The sequence below is a fragment of the Lonchura striata genome, chromosome 19 (assembly GCF_046129695.1).
Source record: "Lonchura striata isolate bLonStr1 chromosome 19, bLonStr1.mat, whole genome shotgun sequence".
NCBI classification, from domain to species: Eukaryota; Metazoa; Chordata; class Aves; order Passeriformes; family Estrildidae; genus Lonchura; species Lonchura striata.
The window spans coordinates 3,774,259-3,794,423 of NC_134621.1; the positions used below are offsets into that span (position 1 = coordinate 3,774,259).

Genomic DNA, 20,165 nt, shown 5'->3' on the forward strand with positions numbered 1-20,165 from the left:
TTTCAGCCACACGGCTGAGAAGATCACAGCGTTCCATTGTGAGAGGCTCCGCCCAGAGGGAGGAGCCAAATGATGCCACCAAGGATATCAGCGGGGTTGTGCAGACAGCAAATAAATCCCCTCTTCCAAGAGGAACAGCTGAGACCTTCTCTGCACTGGACCTCCAGAGGGAAACTCCATCAGTCTGCAGGAGCACTGCTTGGACAGAACCATATCTGCCACCACCAGCGAGTGTCAGGGTGTATCTCTGACTCTGTCAGTGGTTCTTCTTTTGTGCTATTGTATGCATTTGGTTCTTTGTTCCCTTTTTCCTAATAAATTGTATTTCTGACTTAGAGCCTCTCACTGGTTTTGCTTTTCAAACCAGGACAGAGAGGAACGAGGGGTTTGTCTTCACAAACAAGCTGTGGGTCTGCTGGTAGATAAAAACAGCACTGAGAGAGAAAAGAAACAATGTGGAGGATTCTACTGATTGATGAATGGAAAAAGATATTTGCTTTTACAAATAACCTTTAGGTTTGCTGATAAATGGGATTGGATATTGAAAGATGAAAGAAACAATGGGAAAACCCTGTAAATTCTATAAGAATTAAGAATTAAAAGGGAGGGTCATACGTTAGAGGGAAATCTCTGGTATCAGGCATTTCAGGAAGCTGGTACCTCTCAAGTACCTCAGACAATGGGGAATGAGAGAAGGAAATTGGGATAAAAAGGAGGCTGCATCCTCCAAAAATTGGAGAGACCCCAGGGGAGTGCCCCATGGCCTCTCCCTTTATTCAAATAAAGTAAAAGAACTCCTCTGTCTCCTTTTTGGACATCAACCTCTGGTGTTTGTGGATTAATTTTCCTGACAAGAGGGTGCAGCAGCATCTCAAGGAGCCCTTCCCAGCACTGCTCCCTCCTCGCAGGACAATTTCTCTTTGTAGGACCCTTAGCTCCCAGACAGCTGCAGGAATGATGAACCTCCCAAAAGCTTATTAATGCCTTTCCCAATATCCTGGGAATGCTGAGGCAGGCACTACCAGCACAAGGCTGAGGACAGAAGAGGAACAACAAGCAAGGGAAGAGCAAAACAAGCTGAATGCAAAAGCAAATGCATTTATAATAAAAGCAATAATGCAGCTTGTCATTTTTCTCTCTAATAAAATTGTGTAGGATAGTGGAAGAGATGGGAAAAAATGTAATAAATAGCAGGTCTATCAGCACTAAATTAAATCGCAGATTTTCCAGGCTGGTGATGTACCAGGAGATGATGACATTTGTCTTGTTGCTCAAGGGGCCAGAGCCAGGGCTCCTTATGAATTCCCAAGGCTCACCCTCCCCTCCATGGTGAATGGAATGGAATGGAATGGAATGGAATGGAATGGAATGGAATGGAATGGAATGGAATGGAATGGAATGGAATGGAATGGAATGGAATGGAATGGAAGCACACATCAACACAGTGCAGGCACATACAGGATTTGGTCTTTCCCCGATCCTCTCTCTTTTACTGAGCATTTCTCCTAAATACCTGAAGCTCAGAATGCCTTGTGCCATGGCAGGCAAAAATCAAAGGTAAAATCAAAGGGTCTGGCTCCTTAGATTGGTCATTAGCATTACTCTTTGCTTGCTAATTAATGAAATGGAGCTCAAGAGCAGGCAGTGGCTTTGCTTACCTGTATTTCTTAAAGGAGAGCCCCATGTGCTGCTTCATCTGCTGGAGGCCGTGGTAGTCGGTGTAAATCAGGTCGAAAGGCAGAGGACTGGTCAAGGGGCAGTTCCCCCGTCCTGGAGGCACCCCTAAGTGACTGGGGAGAAGCAGCAGGGATCAGCCCCAAAGCCCTGCAGCACAAACACTCCTTTCCCTGCTGGGCATTGGGCAGGAGCCATCAAACAGCTGCTCTTTGATGGAGGGGGAGGCAGATGATTCTTCTCACCCCAGTTTTTATTTCCCAGGCCAAAGATCTGGAGGGTCCTGGTCCCTCCCCATCTTTGCAGCTGCTCCAGCTGAGTTCCTGCTCCTCCCACATGGAGTGTGAGGCACAGCATTCCCAGCCTGGGCTCACCAGCATCCCAGTCCCCACACACCCTCCCTTGGACCTCTCTTGTTGAAGACACCAGATTTCGTTTACTTTCACTGCAGTCACACCAGTGACAGACTTGTAAAGCCACATCTATCCTCTCCTCTCTGCCTGCAAGGTTCCCAGCTGAGCCTAAAGCTCCCTGTTCCCAGCTCCACATCCCTCCCAGCACACCCTGGAATGTCTCTCTTATTCCGGTCCTTACCCACCACATCCCAGACCACTCTCAGCTTCTCCTTGACTCTGCTGGCAATGTCTGTCCTTGGATGTGGGCACATTTAATTCATATTTTTCACTTTTGGTCCCATTTATGAAATAATTCCATAAAACAGGGGGCAGCTGGGCCCTGGGTCTCACTGGTTTCCAGCCAGTTCCTTACAAACAGCTACACTCGGCCCCTCTTCCCTCCTTCAGTGGATAAAATGCATTATGAAAATCCAGATAAACTTGTCTGAATGTAATCTCTTTATCAAGACCATCAGTTACCTCGCTGCCAGGGTGAGATGTGATTAATCCAGCAAGATACAGGGCTGGTAAACCTGTGGTGTGTCTCCTTCCATTTCCAATTACCTCTGTGAACTGATGAATCTCTCTCTCCAAAGCTGTTCCACCAAGTGTACCACTGATGTCAGCCTGACAGCCCATCTGCTTGTCTGGACCATGTTTCCTCCTTTTCAGAAAAAAAACCTCCTGTGACACCTTCCAGCTTCAGCAGGTTTCTAAAAACCCATGTTGCTTGTACTTGTGATTTCCCAGTGCCAATTGCTCAGAGGCTGATTCACTCCGCAGTTTCAATGCTCTTGCATTTTGTTTTTCTTCCTAAAGATGATAATTCCTCATCCTCATAAACTCTACTCACACCTAAAAAGCAGCAGCATCCTCATGGAAAACCAAACTGCTGAGCTGATTTGGTCCACCCAGGCTGTCTCACTCCCACCACGCAGTTGTCCCGTTCCGTTCTCAGTCCTTCCAACAAGGCTGAGGAATTCCTGTTTTATTTCACAAGTCTGAGCTCAGACACTGTGAAATCTCACCCTTAGCTCCTGCCTGCCAGGACGTCTGTCTTTGTTTTCTTCTGGGCTCTTCACTTACTCCAAACCCCTATTTGGAGATGGGAATTTATCCCAACCATGCCTGTAGGTATTTTCTCTTTTTTAAGGAACAGAAGTTCTGCTCAGGCTTTACACTCCTAGGCTTTGAATATTTCCTTCTCTGTGACCTCTGTTACTGGTTCTCTCAATTTCTCAGCATTTTCCCTTCTAAACCTGAGAATTCCCTTTCCAGCCCTACCTGGGGTTTATCTGTTCCTCAGCTGAAGCTCAAAAGGACCCATGGCCCCAGGGTCCATCCTCTGAAGAGCACTTCCATAAGGTACTCACCCCTTGCCAAGCCCTTCATCATTTCACCTGTCAATCCCACGGCTGCTTCCACGGGAAATCAATGGCTTTCCCACCCAGGGAGGGCCAAGGGACACAATTGTCACGAAGATTTGCTCTCCACTCTCTCACTAACATCAGAAGGGGCCACACAGAGCCAGAAATTTGTTGGCCATAAGAAATATGATAAAGGGCTCTCGGTTGGCTGCTGGCCACACCTCCCTCTTCTTCTGAACCTGTCCTGGTGGAACATGCCCCTGCTCATGGCAGGGGTTTGGACCAGAAGAGCTTTAAAAGGTCCCTCTGAACTCAGACTTTTCTATGATTCTGATGTGGCTCCAAGTCCTTGAGCACTGAGCACCAAGATCCTTCTTCCAGCCCCATCCCAACCTGACAGCAGTGCAGGGTCACCCCAAACTCCTGACCATGACAGGGACACCAGAAAATGTGTAAATGTGGAACAACCTCGCTGGCCAAAGCCAGGAAAAACAGAGAATTTCAATTTAAGCCGAAGAGCTGCTTTTGCAGCTGCTTCATTGCTCTTGTCACAAGGAATCTCAGCACGAGCTCAGGGCAGCCTGGCCAGGGATGCCGCAGGGGGAACAGGTTGCAGTTTTGTCACTTTTATGCACAATTTTACACGACAGGACTGATTGGGAAGATGGCAGGAATAGAAAGGCTCTCACCTCCCACAGCCACCTCGGCACAATAAATAGGGCACCAAGGAGACTCAACCTCCCGGGAAGGCTGAAGGGGAATTTTTAAGCCAGGATTTTGTAGAGATGGAATTCTAAACAACACATTTGCTCACATAGTGCTGCTTTTTCCTCAGCCATGAGACAAACAGTGATTTACACCAACCTGCACTGTGGTGGAACCAATCCATAAACCTTGTATTTAACTAAAAATCCCCAAACCATTACACTGTGCTTGCAGCACACACCATCCTCTAGCTGGTACGTGTCACACAAGCCACTGCACTATAAAATAATCTGTAATTTAAGGAAGACCTAACCAAGCTTGACGAGGGGCTGCAGGAGGCAGCAATTAGTGTAACTCATACTGAAGCCTCAAAAAAAGTTCCCACCAGTTGAGAAGAGCGGGTCTGACTCTCCCAGCTCCCATCAGCACCACAGTCTGGCACACATCCCCTCTCCAGGTGCTCGGGACTTGCCACATCCATTTATACTCCCTGCACCATGGCTGCGTGGCTGGAATAGCTCAGAGAGCAGGAGCAGTGGCTTTGAGCAGAACATCTCTTCATTTATCCCCCTTATCCTCCCTAAACACTTTATAACCACTGATTTTAATATTCCACTCATGCAAATCTAGCCTGCACCTCTTAGATGGGGGCGGGGGGGAGAATTTTTTTTTTTTAATTCCTCCTTATTTAAACATTCTTTATTCAGGCTTTCATCATTTGCCAGTTAAGTCAACTAATTTTCTACTAAACCCAATTTCACTCATGGTTGGAGTGCAATTTCCCTGATTTTTCCTTGTGCCATGTACTATTAATGGCGCTTGAAATTACGCAAATAAAATTGATGAGCGCAAACGCCGCCTTCGCCGCCAGCACAGCCCAGGGATCTGCTGGGGAAACCTCCCCTCCCAGAGCAGCCATGGGTGGTGACCAGCTCAGCACCCCTGGCTGGTGATCCAGGGGCTTGTCCCATCCCAAATCCTGGATCAGAGCATCGGCTGAGCCCTGGCTCCTCTCTGGGAGGGAGCAGCCGGAGCTGCTCCGATCCAAGTGGATGCCGAGCTCGCCTCTCCGCCAGCTGCCTCCACCAGCTGTGCCTACTCCAGAATAAATCTCCAGCAGCTTCTTGTCCTGCTATTTTCCTCTCAGAGGTACTTCAATCAGCCAGGGGACCATTCCCTCCCTGGGCACGGTGCAGGCGCTCTGGAGTCAGATGACTGCGGGGTTATCTTTACATCCCATTGACCTATTTTCAAATTAACCCAACGTTTCTTTCCGTGTTATCACTCCTGGTGCTGAGAAGTCCAGCGCTAAATGGATCTCGTGGGCATCTCCTGGCAGCCCGGGCCAATATTTTGTATTATATTTAATTGCATTTTCTCTGCCCACATCTGCTGCCATCAGCAAGGCTGAGAACAGAGCAGGGATCCTGTCCTCGCTGCTCCCTCAGCTGCAAGAGCCCAGCAGGCACAGAGATGTTAGCCAGGGATGGAAGGTGCCAGAGCCAGGCCTGAGCAGCTCCCAGGGGTCTGTGACAACCCCATCACAACCAACAAGTGCAAATCTAAGTCCACAAAATGAACATCCTACCACCTGCCTTCTCCCTCCAGCTCTTGCCCTGCTGGAATAAACACTCCCTGGAAATGAGCATTTCCAAGCAATTTCAGCACCTGCTTTTCACTTCTGCAAGGTGCACCTGGGCTGTTTCTCTGGTCCATCGTTGATCCTGTATGACACAGCCCTACCCATCCAGGGAGGAAGTCCAGTAATCCTTTTATTTATTTCCAAGACCTGGAGATGCACAGGACGGTGCCAGAACAAACACATCTTTCTGGTCAGAGATAAGCAAATATGAAGGAACTTCCCAGGAAAGGAGAAATCAATACTTGGATTCCTGCAGGGAGCAGCAGGAACTGAGGACTCTCGTGCTGGTAGTGCCTGGGCAGACCCTGGGACAGATGGGCTGATCTCCTGCTGTCCCAGCTACTCCAGCAGCTCTAAAATAAGGAAGAAATTCTCCCCTGTGAGGGTGGTGAGGCCCTGGCAGAAGCTGCCCAGAGAAGCTGTGCTGCCCCCTCCGTGGCAGTGCCCAAAGCCAGGTTGGACTCCAGTACCAGGGGCACCTGATGCTCCATTAAAGGCTGGAGTTCCTCCCCAGTGGTGCAGAGCTGATCAACCCACAGCCTTCCCATGCAGCTCCATGAGGATCACACGGAGCCAGCCACTTCTGGCTGTTTCCACAGGCAGTTCCTTTCTCTCCCACACAACAGCAGGGCTGGTTTTGCCAGCTGGTGAGGGGAGTGAAGCCAGAGCCTGGGCATGGTGCAGGTTTTTATGTGAACAGATGCAAGACAGAGAGATGGCTTTAATCTGCCAGGAGACAATCAGAAATGTGCTTTCTGGACATCGTGTTTCCATCTGAACAGCCCTTTTTGCAGCCTGAGCACACCTCAGTGAGCATGGAAAGAGCAGGAAAATTGCAGCTCTCGCTGTGTGCCAGGCACTGGGAGGAGATGGGGGCAGCAGGAGCAGAGCCAAGTCCCACCACAGCTCCAAGGCTCCATCCACCCCACCCAGCACAGGCAGGGTGGCTCAGCACCCAAACCACACGCTGGCCACAGCAGGAAAGGGCTGCCAGCACAGGATACAGGCATGTGCTTCAAATCCAGCACTTTGCCAGGACTGGAATTAAGAGTCCAGATCTTGACACAGGAGCAATTAAGCTTCAGGATCACTTTGTAAAGCCCTGACCCCAAGAGGCATCAAATCCCATTTCCTTCGACTTTCTGTCCTGCTTTATGAGCAGTTGATTTCAAGGGGGCCATTGAGAAAATCACCTTTCAGTGCTTTTCTAAAGTCCCCAGCAGCTCACAGCTCTGCAGCCCCTTCTCCCCCAGCCTCTCCCTTAGCCCCAGAAAAGCAGCTGGACATGCTAAGATGACCACTCCCATGGCTCAAGGATGAGGGTGGGAGCTGGAGCATCCAGGAGTGCCCCTTGTGCTGCTTCTCCCAGAGAAAGAGGCTGAGAGGATCCTTCCTGCCTGACCCCAGGGCATGGGTGGTCCAGAGGGAAAAGCCTCAATTTATTAAAGCTTTTTTTTGTGGGCACAGCCATTGCTCCAAAGTGCTGCTTGTAATTTTCCAGCATCTACTCATGAGCTGCCTCATTAACAACCCAGCTCAGAGCTTTCAGGCACTTCCCACTCCTCCCCTAGCAAGCAACAACACCAACACTGGCCTGGATTCTCACCTCCCTGAAAGCACTTTTGGGCTACCAACACAGCACCAGGGGCCTTCAGCAAGAATCAAGTGTTGCTGTTCAGATCTGGGGTGCTTCTTCCCTCCCTGCTTCAAGACAAGGCTCAAAATGTTGCTGGCTGCCCACCCAGCACAAATCTCAGAGAGAAAACAGCTCCTGGCTCCCTGCTCCAGCTCAGCAGTTTGTTTTCCTGCTGGGAAGATGCACACAGAAACATGGAATGGTTTGGGTTGGAAGGGAACAGATAACCCCATGATTCACCCCTTGCCTCTCCAGAGGCACCAGAAGCAGCTGACAAATTCACTGGGAGCTCAAAGGAGAATAAACACCTGCACTTAGCTCAACTACAGGAGAAAAAACAGTCCCTGGTAGGACTCAGCAGTGGAATTCACAGATCTTGAAAGGCTGTAGTGGGTAAAAGATAACCCAAATAAACTGGCCCTGAAAAACCAGTCTGTGATCTCAGACTTCACAGGGACATTTGGACAGTGCCAAGCTGAGCTGGGCATGAAGCCTGCAGATTCCCTGAGCTCCTTAGCTTTGTTCCAGATTAGCATCAGTCCCTAAACCAGAGGAAGAACCATTTGACACCTCTGCTCCTCACTGCTGGGCAGGGAGAAATGCCCAGCACACCCATGGGTGCCGCACTCCCAACATGTTTTCACCCCCAGCCCTCCATCACCAGCTTTTTTGACCAGGGCCTTACTTCTCCTCCTTCATTTTCTAGATCCTCAGTATTCCTGACCCACTCCAGAACACCTCCAGGCACTGCTGCATTGCAATCAATACAGATGCTAAACATGAACAGCTCTCAGATAACCACTGGCTGAAGTGTATGCAGGCAAATCTTCCAGTGATCCCTTGCCAATGATCAATACACGCAGAAAAATCAGCTCAGAAATTGGAAGAGACAAAAAAAAAAAACAACCAAAAACAACCCGACTAAAAAAAAAAATCTAAACCAGGAGAGAGGTTAATCTGTGCTGAATAATTTATGGGCTCCAGTGAAGGCTTTGCTGGGCTGGAGCAGCTACAGCTCCCAGCCATGAAAAGAGCAGGGGTTGCCAAAGAAAAATACACAAGGATGGATTCAACGTTTCACACTGCTGGAGCAAAACATCCCCAAACCCACCCCAGCACTGCTGCAAGGTCAGCAAGAGACAGCCAGGATGGGAGAGGACAAATTCAGGCTCAGCCTCCAGAGGTGCAAAGCTTTGCTGTTTCAGGAGGGTTCAGCGGGCAGGAGGGATAAGGAATCAGAGTGCCTGGGTTGCAACTTCCCCAGGACAGGGATTTAGCTTTGCTGCATCCCTGCAGCCCAGCTCCAGCCCTTTGTGCATCCCTGGCTCTCTGCAACCCCTGACAAAGCTGTGGCTACAGGTAAAACGCCTCCAGGCTTTAAGGAAGAGCCCAAGATTAACTCTTAGCACACCTCAGGACTCAATACTCACGTTCTGCTAAGCCTCCCACTCGCTCCTGGTCAGGCAAAAGCTTTTCCCAGCACTCCTTAGAGGCAGCAGCCCGGCAGCAGGGATGTCATGACAGATCTGCAGGATCCAGCACCACGATTGCTGACACCACTCGTTCCTCCCCTGGCACAGAACCTCTGCCCCTTCGTGACACCCACATTAACCCATCTCTTGGTGGGCTGCACGAAGGTGCCAGTGCTGGCCCTGCAATCGCTGGGCTGGGTCTCCAAAGGGACAGAGGGGACGTGGTCACATCCCCAGCTCCTGCCTCCACTCGCCCCAGCCCATCAACATGGAATGAGCACTCGATGTGGTGTCCAGCATCTAAAACATCACCAAAGCCAGGCACAGCACATGTGCTCGGGGAGCTGGGGACAGTTTCTGGGACACAGAGAAGGGCAAGATGTGCAGCCCCAGTCTGGCTCATCACTTCCCATCCCAGCTACTGAGGGGAAGAGACAGAGCTGCCGTTCCCAGGCGTTCCAAGGGACAAATCCAAATCTGCCTCAGAGGAGCTCTCACCACTGAGGAGTGACGTGGAAGCTCCCAGGCTTCTGGCAGAGGCAGCAGGGCAGCTCTGGCCAGAGTGACTCGCAGAGGGAAACGGGTGTGCAAAGCACCCCGTGAGAGCCAGCAGCTCCTTCCCCTCCCTGAACAACCACCATGAGGTTTGTCAGTACCAAACACAAACAAGAACCACACAACAACAACAACACAGCCCTCCCAGCCATTAACTCCTTTCATCCTTGACTGCACGGGTATTATTTAGCATGTCACTCCCGCCTCTTTGAGGAGATGCTGCCTCTTGCAAAAGGACAGGGATTTTATTTTTTAGTTAATTAGTTGGGATTTAATTCTGTCCATTAATTCTGAATGCTGCAAGGGCTGGGCTGGGGGGTTTTGTTGTTTTTCTCTAGGATTGTTGGGTTTTTTCACTCCCTTTTCAGCATGGCTCATTATGTGGCCGATGCTGGCTTAGCATCTCCCAAAGCCTGCCCAGTCCCCGAGGCAGCTTCAGGCTCTTCTTGATTTATAACCCATCTAATTTGCAATTTCCCTGGTACTTGCCCTCGCTCGGGAGGGGAGCAAACCTTATGAGGTGACAGAAGGCAGCAGTGTCAGCCCAGTAATAACAGAACAGCATCAGCAGGGGGGAACAAGGCCTGCTGTTAGCTTCTCCCTCTTTTTGCATCTAATATTGGTGGAGAGAAGGGGAAGGGGAAGGGGAAGGGGAAGGGGAAGGGGAAGGGGAAGGGGAAGGGGAAGGGGAAGGGGAAGGGGAAGGGGAAGGGGAAGGGGAAGGGGAAGGGGAAGGGGAAGGGGAAGGGGAAGGGGAAGGGGAAGGGGAAGGGGAAGGGGAAGGGGAAGGGGAAGGGGAAGGGGAGGGGGAAGGGCAGTAACTACTCAACTATCAGCAAAGCTCCAGGGGTTGGGTGCAGCCATGCATGGTGGGAAGAGCCAGTGACCTGCAGGACACCTGCATCTTGCAGCCACCTGGCCACCAGCCCAGCAGGGAGCATCCCTGGGGAAGGGGGTGGCAAAGGGAGCTTTCCCATGGCCAGCTCCAGGCAGGTGTCAGGGGACACAGGTGATGCTGTGTGCTGGCAGCAGGGAACATTCTGCTCAGATCCAGCACTGAAGCCACAGGGCAGAGCCCTGCTCCAGATATGTCCACATCAGCTCCATGCAAAGCATCACCTTACACCAGTCCTTCCCACTTTCCTGGGATGTAGAAGGATGGGATCTCTCCTAGCCACAACACCAGTGGTGCAGCACAGCACCAGCCCTGTGTGAGATGCAGGTGGGCAAAGAGCCTCCCCCAACCTTCCAGACCTGGTGCTTCCACCCAAGACCTCGATGCAACCCAGCACCCACCTCTGCAGCTCCTTCAGGGAGACCGTGACCCTCAGGCTGTGTCCCAGCATGAAGAGGGCAGCCAGGATGTCAGCCCACTGCACCATCTCACCCAGAGGGCCTCCCTTCAGCACCCGTGGGCTGAAAACATCCCCCGACTCCTCCGTCAGGAAGCCAATATGGACCAAGATCTGCAGAGACAAGGAGAAGGCTCAGCCCTGGGGAAAGGGACAATCTGGGTTTTCCAGCCCAGAATGACTTATGGTCCTTGATTCCCTCCAGCTCCTTTGCAGGCTGTAATTACTCAGGGAGCTCAGTCAGGTGTGCAGACAAATGATCTATGTCCAATTAGCACAGACCCAATGGCCAGAGCCTGGCCCTGTGGCTGCCACTCCGTGTCCCGGGGCCTGGCTCGTGCTCTCCATGTCCATCACGGTCTGAACCACGGGCTGGAGCTGGATTTCCCAGCACACAGGGGCCAAAGCCCAGCAGAAACACCAACAGGAGGGCCAGGAACCTCAGAGGAGACCTGCCACACTCCAACAGCAGCCGGACACCATCTCCACCCACCAGAACCCAAAATCCACCCACCTCTCGGCCAACACCAGTCCTGCCACATCCCAAACACCTGTGGGGTCGTGTCCATGGACACCAGACCAGCCCTACAGACCCACACGCTGCCACCAGTGCATTTTCCTCCCGCCTGCTCCCCGTACGTGTTTCTGGTCCCGCTGCCGCCCCGCCAGCCTCTGCTCCAGGCGCCGCGCCGCCCGCAGCCACTGCCGGGCCAGGTGCCGGATCCTCTTCTTCATGAAGCTCAGGGACTCCTTGCCCGTGCCGATGAGCTCCAGCAGGCGGGCCAGGTCCCTCCGGAAAGCTGCCTGGGGAAGGAGAGTGTAGGGAAAGCGGCCGCCAGAGGAGCCCCCCGAGCTGCCCCGCGGCCTGGGGGAGGTTTGGCCATCTCAGCAGAGGTGATCCCAGCCCTTCCTGCTCCCCTGGAGCCGTGGCAGCTCCTCCACTTCACACCCCAAATCCCAGAGGGATCCCACGGCACCCACGGGAACCCAGATTCCTCAGCAGAGGAAAGGCACGGACGTGTTGGAGGTGAGCGGGCCACAGAAATGATCGGAGGGATGAAGCATCTCTGCTTGGAGACAGACTGAGGGAGCTGGAGGTGTTCAGCCTGGACAAAAGAAGGCTCCAGAGAGATCTTCTTGCAACCTTTCAATATTTATAGGGACTTATAAAAAGACAGGGACAGAATTTTTAGCAGGGCCTGTTGCAACAGGACAAGGAGCGATGGCTTTAAACTGAGAGAGCTGACTCGGACTTGATATAAAGAGAAAACTTCTCATGGTGAGGGTGATAAAACACTGGCACAGGTTGCAAAGAGAGGTGGTGGATGCTCCATCCCTTGAAGCATTCAAGGCCAGGTCGGGCAGGTTCCACTGCAATGTTCCCTGCTCACAAAGATCCCTTCCAACCCCATGCACCCTGTGGCTCTGTGAAAACCCACCTCAGGCATCGTGTCCCTGCTGACACTGAATGTTTATTTCTGCTGATGCCTCCCCCAAAAACCCCAGGCCCAGCAGGAGCCAGGCTGGGCCCCCCTTACCTGTGCCCGTGGCGGTGGTGGCGGTGAGGGCACGGCCACGGTCTGGTTTCGCCAGGGCAGGGGGGGACAGAACCACTCGACCTCGCTGAGGTAGATGAGGAAGGAGCACTCGGTGCCGTCCACGCCAAAAAACGCGTAGCAGGGGTCAGAGGTCCAGCGGGCCCTCATCCACTGCAAGGGGCAAAGAGACACGTGGGGCTCGTGGAGGAGATGTGCCAGCCCTGCCATCTTCCCCTGCTATGGAAAACCTCTGTTCTCCATCCCGTTTCTCTGTCTGGGAGATAAAAGTGAAGGGCAGAGGGTGGAGAAAGGGCTGGTGTTCACCCACTCGGAGCCTCCAGGGAATGCAGGGCAGAGGAAGAGCCAGGAAGGTTTGCTGGGGGCTCCCTGGGTTTCTGGCACTGCTTCCAGCCTTCCCTGGGGGCACAGCCATTAATCCCCAGGAAATGATGCGCCACAGGGATTTCTTCTGGCTGGCTTTGCTCTGGAGCTGCTGATCTCATTGCCTCTGGAGCAGCAGGGCAGGAGACAGATCTGCCAGCAGTCCCCAGGGATGATTTCACAGGAGGAGAGTAACCAGGGACCAGAGCAGCGATTTATCATCCCCCACAACGACTCTTGCCAGCCTCTTCCTAATTCAACTACAAAAACAAATCTGCTCAGGGACAGGTTGCTGTGCCCAATCTGTAAAGCACAGCAATCACCAGGAGGGGAGATGGGATTACAGCCTTCCACAATTGCATTACATCCTGAGTTTACTCAAATCGTGGAAGGAAAGGATGGCTAACACCCCTGGAAGTGAAAAATCCAGCCCTCCACATCATTTTCTTGTACCCTTCTTTGGATGTACCCTCCACATCTTTTCTTGTACATCTTTCCAGGGAGACTGGGCCCTGCAGAAGCCTGAGCTTGAAGCAGGTTGGGAAGAGGAGGGAAAAGGGCAATGTTTTTAATTAGTTGATGTGAATATGCTCTCTGACAAAGCCATCATGCTCTGGGCCAAGTGCCAGGCTGCTTTCTGCTATGAAGAGCAGGTTGGGTCAGGTAGGGCTGATTGAGATGGAGGTCCTGGCCACCTGAACGAGGTGCTGCTCTGGGCAGTGCTGGGCTTATTCCCCAGGCACCAGGGAATGCTCCAGATATCCAGAGATGGTGTGACAGAGCTTCCTCCTCGCTGTGATCCTGGCACTGAACACAAACTGCAGGCAGGGAGGGTCTCACAGCTGATTCTGCTGCAGCCTGTGGCTTCAGTGCTTTGTACCACTCTGGCTAAAGGTACATTTGGGGAGGGTATTACTGGGGGAAACAATCCCATTTCTGTAGCAAAGGCTGCCAGAGAAGGTTGGACACCTCCCTTGTGTTTTCTCTTCAAAGCACAGCCCTGCTCTGCTTTCCACACCTTTGGCTCTGCTCTTCCTCCTTCAATGGGCTGCACCTTTCCAACATTAACAAAGATTTTATTCTGGAAAATGCCCCGTTCCCCATTGCCCTTCCCAGTTTAACCCCCAGGGTCGCTGCTTTGGGTCCTTCCATCCCAGCTGGAGACTCCTCCCAGACAGGGAACCCCGACTCACCTCGACCTTCCCAGCACAGTCGGGGTACTTGGGGTCCCTGGGCACCTCACACTGATCTCTCCTGCCTTCCATCACTGCAGAGAGACAAAGTGGGGCATGGGGAGAGCTGGGGCATGACAGAGGAGCAGCTCGAAATGCTGTGAGGAGAAGAGGTGGGATGGGATGGGATGGGATGGGATGGGATGGGATGGGATGGGATGGGATGGGATGGGATGGGATGGGATGGGATGGGATGGGATGGGATGGGATGGGATGGGATGGGATGGGATGGGATGGGATGGGATGGGATGGGATGGGATGGGATGGGATGGGATGGGATGGGGCAGGGCTGGCATCCCCCAAGCATGCTCATTGGTGCCACAGCTGGCTGGGAGACAGCCCCATCCCATGGATGGAGCAGGACATCAAGATGTGAAGCGTATACTTCTGAAATCAAGGAAGAAACAGAAGAAACCACCCTGCTTCAATGTTGGGAACATTCTCTTTCCCCAAATCTCAGAAGATCCATTTCCAGAACTTCCCTGCTCCCTCTGCCTGGTCCAGACCCCAAGTTCCACCTGTCCCCACTCTTGTAAGCAAGCTGCAGGATCTAGGGAAGAACTTGACAGCCTTTGTGCTGTAAAGTTGCAATAAAAACTGTCCCACTGAGCTGCTGGAAGAAGACTCAGCCCCCAGGGTGAGTTCCAGAATAAGCCATAAAGTGGTTAAAGTGGCATCAGGATCTTTTCTCCCTTCATAGCTGGGTCAATAAAAGCCACCAGCCCCTTTCTAAGCTCTCCTTTGCCCATAATTGAAAAGGATGAGGTGCAAGAGGCAGTGGAAGGATCTCCAGCCTAAACCCCAAGAACCATACAGGCATGTGGGGAAACATCTGCAGAGCCCAGCTGCCCTCCCAGCAGTGCCACAGTGGGGTGGGACTGTCTCTCCTGGTGCTGAATGCCAGCCCCTGTGAATCTAGATCCAAACCACCAAATTTTTATATCCAGGTGCTTGGGCACTGCTCCTCACCTTTAATTTTGCATTTAATTCTCCAGCGTTTATTCCTGACAGCCATTCAGATTTGTCACCACTCCTCTCCTTAGCAGGCACGAGTTTCCCAAGGAAGGCAGCCTCAAGATCAGCCTCCATTTCTGGGACTTTCACCAAATTTGTCATGGTTGGACCTCCCCAAGGGCAGAGCAGAGCACACAGGGGGTTTGGAGCACGGGGAGCCCCAGGGCCACTGACCTTTCCCATTCAGGAGGCTGTTCCGGAGAATCTGGTCCACCTTTATTGCAATGTCTGACACGTTCTGAGCTATGGCCTGGATCCTCTCCATCAACCCAGCTGCTGGCTGGAACCTGGGAAAGAAACCAAATTAACCCTGAGAACTTGATGTCTCCCAGTGGTGGCATTCAGAGGTACTCAAAGCAAAATCCATGTCCTTGGAAGCTGCCAGCAGATTGAACTTAGCTCCAGGATGAGACATGGGAATGCCTGGTGAAGCATTAAACAGGCAAAGAAGTCACTGCCTTCCAGGAGGTTTGATTGAAAACCTATTTAAATCAGTGTTTTATATGTATTCTGCCATTTTTTGAAGTGTGCTGTTAAACATGGATCCACCTGTGCGTTTTATGTGGGGAAAATATTAAATAGACTGACAAAAAAAAAATGTTTTTTCTCATTTCAGATGTGCTGTGTTTGAAAATCCTCTGCTGTGATAATTGGCCTTGCAGTAGGATGCTGTGCTGAAAAAAAAAAAAAAAGGAGAAAAATAATAAAAATACAGATAAAAGAAGGTTAAACTGAGAATGGCTGAGGAAGTTTATGGGCTTGGAGCAGAGTGATGGAAAACACACAGGACACGTCAATGTCCTGAGTCAACCCATCCATCAAAGGTGGAGATTAGCTTCTTCTCCCAAGGAACAAGTGTTAGAACAAGACAAAACAGCCTCAAGTTGCACCTGGAGAAGTTTAAATTGGATATCAGGAAAAATTTCTTCACTGACAGTGAGGGCAGGCATTGAAACAGCCTGCCCAGGGAAGCAGTGGAATTATCATTCCTGGAAGTGCCCCAAAAATACCCAGCTGAGGTTCTTAGGGTTTAGTGATGGGCTTGGCAGTGCTGGGTTAATGGCTGGATTCAATTATATCAGAGGGGTTTTCCAACCTCAGAGATTCTGAGATGCAGGTGAGTGGATTTCCAGCAAGGAGCAGTGTCACCCTCGTGCCAAGAATGACACAAGAACAAACAGAGATGCAACGTAAAAAGGAAGAAAAGAAGGCTTTACTGGAAAGGAAACTTCAGCTCAAACAGACTGATACATTCCATTTGATTGGTTAGTTAATAAAAACATCTTTCTCACACACCATCTTTGAGAGGAGCAGAAAAGCAAGGTGGAAAAACACCACCTGCAGATTGTTTAGACTAACAAGTTATCACATTCCTACAACTCCCAAAAAATTCTCACAAGCCACTGAGAGAAAGGATTGCCGTTTCTCTCTCCCTGACCAGGCTGGCATCACAGAGCAGCAGCCAGGGCTTGCAGGGACAGGGAGCCAGGGCTGAGCTGGGCACTGCAGCCCCAGCAAAGCCCACAGGCACCTTCCAGCAAGGCTTGAGGTCAGATCCCACCAGCTTGGATTGCTGCACCAGCTTCCATGGAATCAAACCTGGAATCAACACCGGCCTGGGTGAACAGCCCCATTGAACTGATCCAAGGAACACGCTGTGTGAACAGGAAGACAGAGCCCTGTAAAGAGGCTGGGTGTCAAAACCTGGTGAAAGCTGGAAAAAGGCAAAGAGAATTCCATCCATCAGCAGTGGAGCCCTGCCAGGCTTCACAAGGAGCGAGCCCTCCCACTCCAACACCTCTCCTGTGTCTTGTTTTGAACAGACAGGTGTCAGCTAAGGAAGGCAGGAGCCTTCCTTGAAATGGAAAATGCAAACCCACTCCCTCTGAATTATTATAATTTTGAAATTAAGGGACTCTCTGGTAAAGATATGGGAAACAGTTCTTTATTACAAAATAATAAAATATTTTTAAAATATATAAAAATGTAGCAATACATAACAACCTTGACAGAGTCAGAGCAGCCCTGTCCCCTGTGGGTCAGGGAGGTGGCTCAGCCCCATCCCAGGGGGGCTCAGCCCTCCTGCAGTGCCAGCTGTGCTTCTGCTGGAGCAGGATCCTGCACAAGGGGGGAGTTTTCCTCTGGAGCTCCAGGGCTGGGGGAGATGGGCCTGGGCTCCTCTGGGAATGCAGGGGGAAGGAAGCTGCTCCTCTGGGAATGCAGGGGGAAGGAAGCTGCTCCTCTGGGAATGCAGGGGAAGAAAGCTGCTCCTCTGGGAATGCAGGGGGCAGAGGCTGCTGTGCTGTTCCCAGGTCAGATTGGATCCAGGTAGGAATGCCTGGCTCCTCCCCTGGGCACAGCATCTCCCCATGGATGATGGAATTTTCTCAGCCATGCAGGGACACTCAGTGGCCATGAACAGCAGAGATCTCCTGGAGGGAGGGTTGGGTGTGGAGGAGATAAAGCAAACTGCCCAGTGAACAGAGGATAATTGCCCCAGCTCAGACAGATGGCAATAGAACACACACCCCCAGCACATCTTGCATTTCCAACCTAAGACACTTGCCACTTCCACCACAAACAGCCACCACATCTCCACGAGATATCCCAGTAAATAATTTCCCCTTTTGCAGTGTTTGGGTCATGAGTTTTCCCTCCCGCTGCCGCCGAGGTCGTTATAATACAAGGGAATGTCACATGCAGCGAGCAAAACCAAAAGGGCTACCTTGAATACCCGTGGCACAAAAAATACGTGCTGATGTCAGGTCCTTCGTGGTGAAGTTTTATGTTTGTTCTCCAGCAGATCAGTGAACCCGAAGGCTGGGATTTAAAGTACCTCTGTCCTCAAGGCTAAAAAAATCCTGGTTTTATGAACCGACACTGCTTCGGTTGTTGATTTAAAGTCCATTTGCCAGCAGCGAGCAGCCCACATTTTTCCTTCTGGCATGGTTTATGACCATCAATATTCAGGCTGCATATCTCCACAGGGAGCCACTGATCTTGGGCTTTTAAGAAATAATAATTAAATGCAGAGGACACCATTGCCCCCAAGTCACTTGCAACCTTTGCAGAGAATAAACCCCAGGTATCCTGCTGGAACCTCTGCAGCAGGGAGGCTGCTCGTGAGGCCCTGGGAAAACATGGGCACAAAAATAACCTGAGAAAGCTCTGCTTGTCAGCATGGCTCCAAGGAGATAAAATTGGCCTGGTCTGAAAGCTCGCAAACCCCCATTTCTGCAACTCTTTTTCCTCCAGCAAGCAGCCTCACACCTTACAAGTGATGCAGAAGCACTCAGTAAACACCTGGATGGGCAATTTAGGAGGAAACATCACATGGATGCAGTGAATTTAGAGCCAGTGAGCCCAAACTCCTGTTTTCAACAGGAAAAGGATCTGGGCTCTGTGAAGATGCTCCCCAGGTTTCTCCATCACTCATGGCAAGGAGAGAGGATGACCACAGCCACGGCAGCGCTGCTCTCACCCTTCAGAGCACTTAAATTAGCTCACAGTCCAGCTTCTGCCTCTTCCCAGAAGCTATCCCAATCCTCACTTGCTCCCAAACACCCAAGGAACCAGGTGAGCCTTTAAAACCAACAGCAACCTCAGCCCCCACCTCCTCACTGATGACCTCCAGACTTCAGCTCAGCCAGGGCTGAGCACTGGGCAGCCACAAAAATGCTCAAACGAAATTCAGCATCGTTATCTTAACTAAATGGCTTTCTTCCAGCTCAGCCTTGTCCTGCCAGGCAGCCACAATGCTGGGCGAGGGAGCTGTCCCAGGCTCTGTGCCAGCTTGCCCAGATCTTGTGAAGCTACAGCTGCTCCCCAAACACAAAGATTTCGCCTCAAAGCCCTTAGATGCAAAATGTTATTTCTGAGCATCACACTCCAGTCCCCCAAAGAAGCCAGGCATCGCATCAGCACCTCAAGGCTTTCCCCAAAACCCAGAGGATTGCTGGAAAGGGACACTAAAAATGTCCACCATGACTCCTGGAACATATGAAAGTCATGCCTTGTGAAGGCTGATGTAGGAGAGAGGCTGGACAGAGCTCAAGAATAAAGTAGGGATTTATTCAAAGGCCCCAATGGATGCATCTTGGGCAGCACCAAAGCCCAGCCAGGGCTGCACCCAAGATGAACCAAAATGTTCACAAAATACGAGCACTCCCAGGGGCTCTCACTTTGATCAGTTCTGCTCCATTTCCACATTGCAGCTAATTGTCAAATTACAGCTTGAGGTTATCAAGTTTTTCTCTCTTCAGCCCACGTTGTTTGTGCTCTTGGGCTGAGATTTGGATCATTTGTCCTTGGTCCCCAGCTAGAGAAGGAATTGTTTTGTCTCCTTGCTCTGTGCAGAGAGCTCAGCATCCCCTCATATGAAGCCCAGACCCACACACTAAAGCAGCACAGAATCTGAAAAATATAAAAGCCATAACCTGAGACATCAAAAGGAGAAGGAGAAATGCAGAAAAGTCCTTTTGAAACACAGAACCAGGCTCAGATCTCCCATGCTCCTCACCCTTGCATGTCACACTGGATGCCTCCAGACCCTCGTGAGGTTTTTCTGAGCGAGGATTTCACACCTGGGGAGAAGTGCCAGGCTCCCAGCTGAGATCACTGACAGATCCCAGTGTTTGTATCTGCTGGGTAACAAGGCCATCACCGGGAGCAGCAAATTCCGTGTAAGGCATTAAGGAGGTGACAAGCAGGTTAAGCATAAGTTACATCAACTATCAGCACAGCGATTTGTCACCTAGGCAGGGGACAAGAAAATAAGGCGTTTAAAGGTGCATCTCCAGCATGAAAAGGTTTTGTGTGCAGCGTAGGAGCTTGATGCCTTGTTGTTAGTAACTGGAGACAGCAGGAAGGACAAGGTAAGTGGTTTATTCTGCTCAACAACAGCTCAGCAGAGCAGGAATACCCCTCCACGCGGTTGTATCCAAGCCAGGATACCAGCACAACCCTTGCCAGCCCAGCGGAAAAAGAATCTCTCTCCTTCCAGCATCACCACTGCCCAGGGAGCAGCTTTGTGCCTCTTCCCTTCCTGCTTTTTAAATTTTTCCATAGCGACATGCAAAATGCCACCAAAATGTGCTGGCACTGCGCCAGCTATTGAAACTCCACTAAATTACCACAGCTTTTCTGGAACAATTTTTTCCCGGGGACCTTAAAACCGTTTACTACAGCAAATACAGTATTTTA

At 51.2% G+C, this 20,165-nt stretch overlaps 1 protein-coding gene across 1 annotated transcript in view; it reads right to left on the minus strand.

The window, feature by feature from the left end:
- The window catches only part of MGAT5B (alpha-1,6-mannosylglycoprotein 6-beta-N-acetylglucosaminyltransferase B), a 72,754-nt gene that overhangs the window by 18,379 nt on the left and 34,210 nt on the right, over nucleotides 1-20,165 (minus strand). The window contains exons 4-9 of the mRNA XM_077787343.1: nucleotides 15,138-15,250; nucleotides 13,911-13,984; nucleotides 12,337-12,507; nucleotides 11,438-11,602; nucleotides 10,743-10,912; nucleotides 1,659-1,790 (exon numbers count right to left, since the gene is read on the minus strand). Coding sequence (XP_077643469.1) covers nucleotides 1,659-1,790; nucleotides 10,743-10,912; nucleotides 11,438-11,602; nucleotides 12,337-12,507; nucleotides 13,911-13,984; nucleotides 15,138-15,250 — 825 coding nt within the window. The remainder of the gene's footprint in view (nucleotides 1-1,658; nucleotides 1,791-10,742; nucleotides 10,913-11,437; nucleotides 11,603-12,336; nucleotides 12,508-13,910; nucleotides 13,985-15,137; nucleotides 15,251-20,165) is intronic.